General features: G+C 62.0%; 1 protein-coding gene across 1 annotated transcript in view; it reads right to left on the reverse strand.

Annotated features, from left to right (window-relative positions):
* Window positions 1-334, reverse strand: part of LOC130583223 (G patch domain-containing protein 4) — a 3,328-nt gene extending 2,994 nt beyond the window's left edge. The window contains exon 1 of the mRNA XM_057382469.1: window positions 287-334. Within this exon, the coding sequence (XP_057238452.1) occupies window positions 287-334 (48 nt within the window). The remainder of the gene's footprint in view (window positions 1-286) is intronic.
* Between the last annotated feature and the right edge of the window lie 225 nt (window positions 335-559).

Consider the following 559-nt stretch of genomic DNA (forward strand, 5'->3'; position numbering starts at 1 on the left):
ACATAGGACATGGGGACAGGGGAACACAGGGACATGGGCACACAAGGACATGGACATGGGGACACAGGGACATGGACATGGGGACAGGGAGAGGGACATGGAGACAGGGACAGGAACATGGGGACATGGGCATGGGGACACAGGGACATGGGGACACGGGGGACATGGCAACATGGGACACGGGGATACCAGCATGGAACCAGGAGGACACACAGACATGGGGACACATGGATGGGGACAGGGGACACGGACACGGGTGTGCACACGCGTACAGAGCCGTGCATACACGTGTGCACGCACCCATGTCTGCACCCGTGCTCGTGCACACGCACATACGTGTACACGCTCACATGGATGTRTGCAGCCACACGTGTGCCCAGCCGGGATTGCCCCAGCAATCCCAGCACAGCCTCAGCCTCGTCCCTCACATCCTGTCCCTGCAGCTGCCACTCAGGGCTGTCCCCAAGGCCACCCTGCTGTCCTTAAGTCCCCTTTCCTGCCCAGCTGCTGTCCCCAAGGCCACCCTGGGCTCTTGTGCCCACAGAGCAGGGCGCACCCA

Source organism: Malurus melanocephalus, unplaced genomic scaffold (genome assembly GCF_030028575.1).
Source record: "Malurus melanocephalus ecotype Western Australia unplaced genomic scaffold, MMel_1.1 scaffold_567, whole genome shotgun sequence".
In the NCBI taxonomy this organism is placed as follows: Eukaryota; Metazoa; Chordata; class Aves; order Passeriformes; family Maluridae; genus Malurus; species Malurus melanocephalus.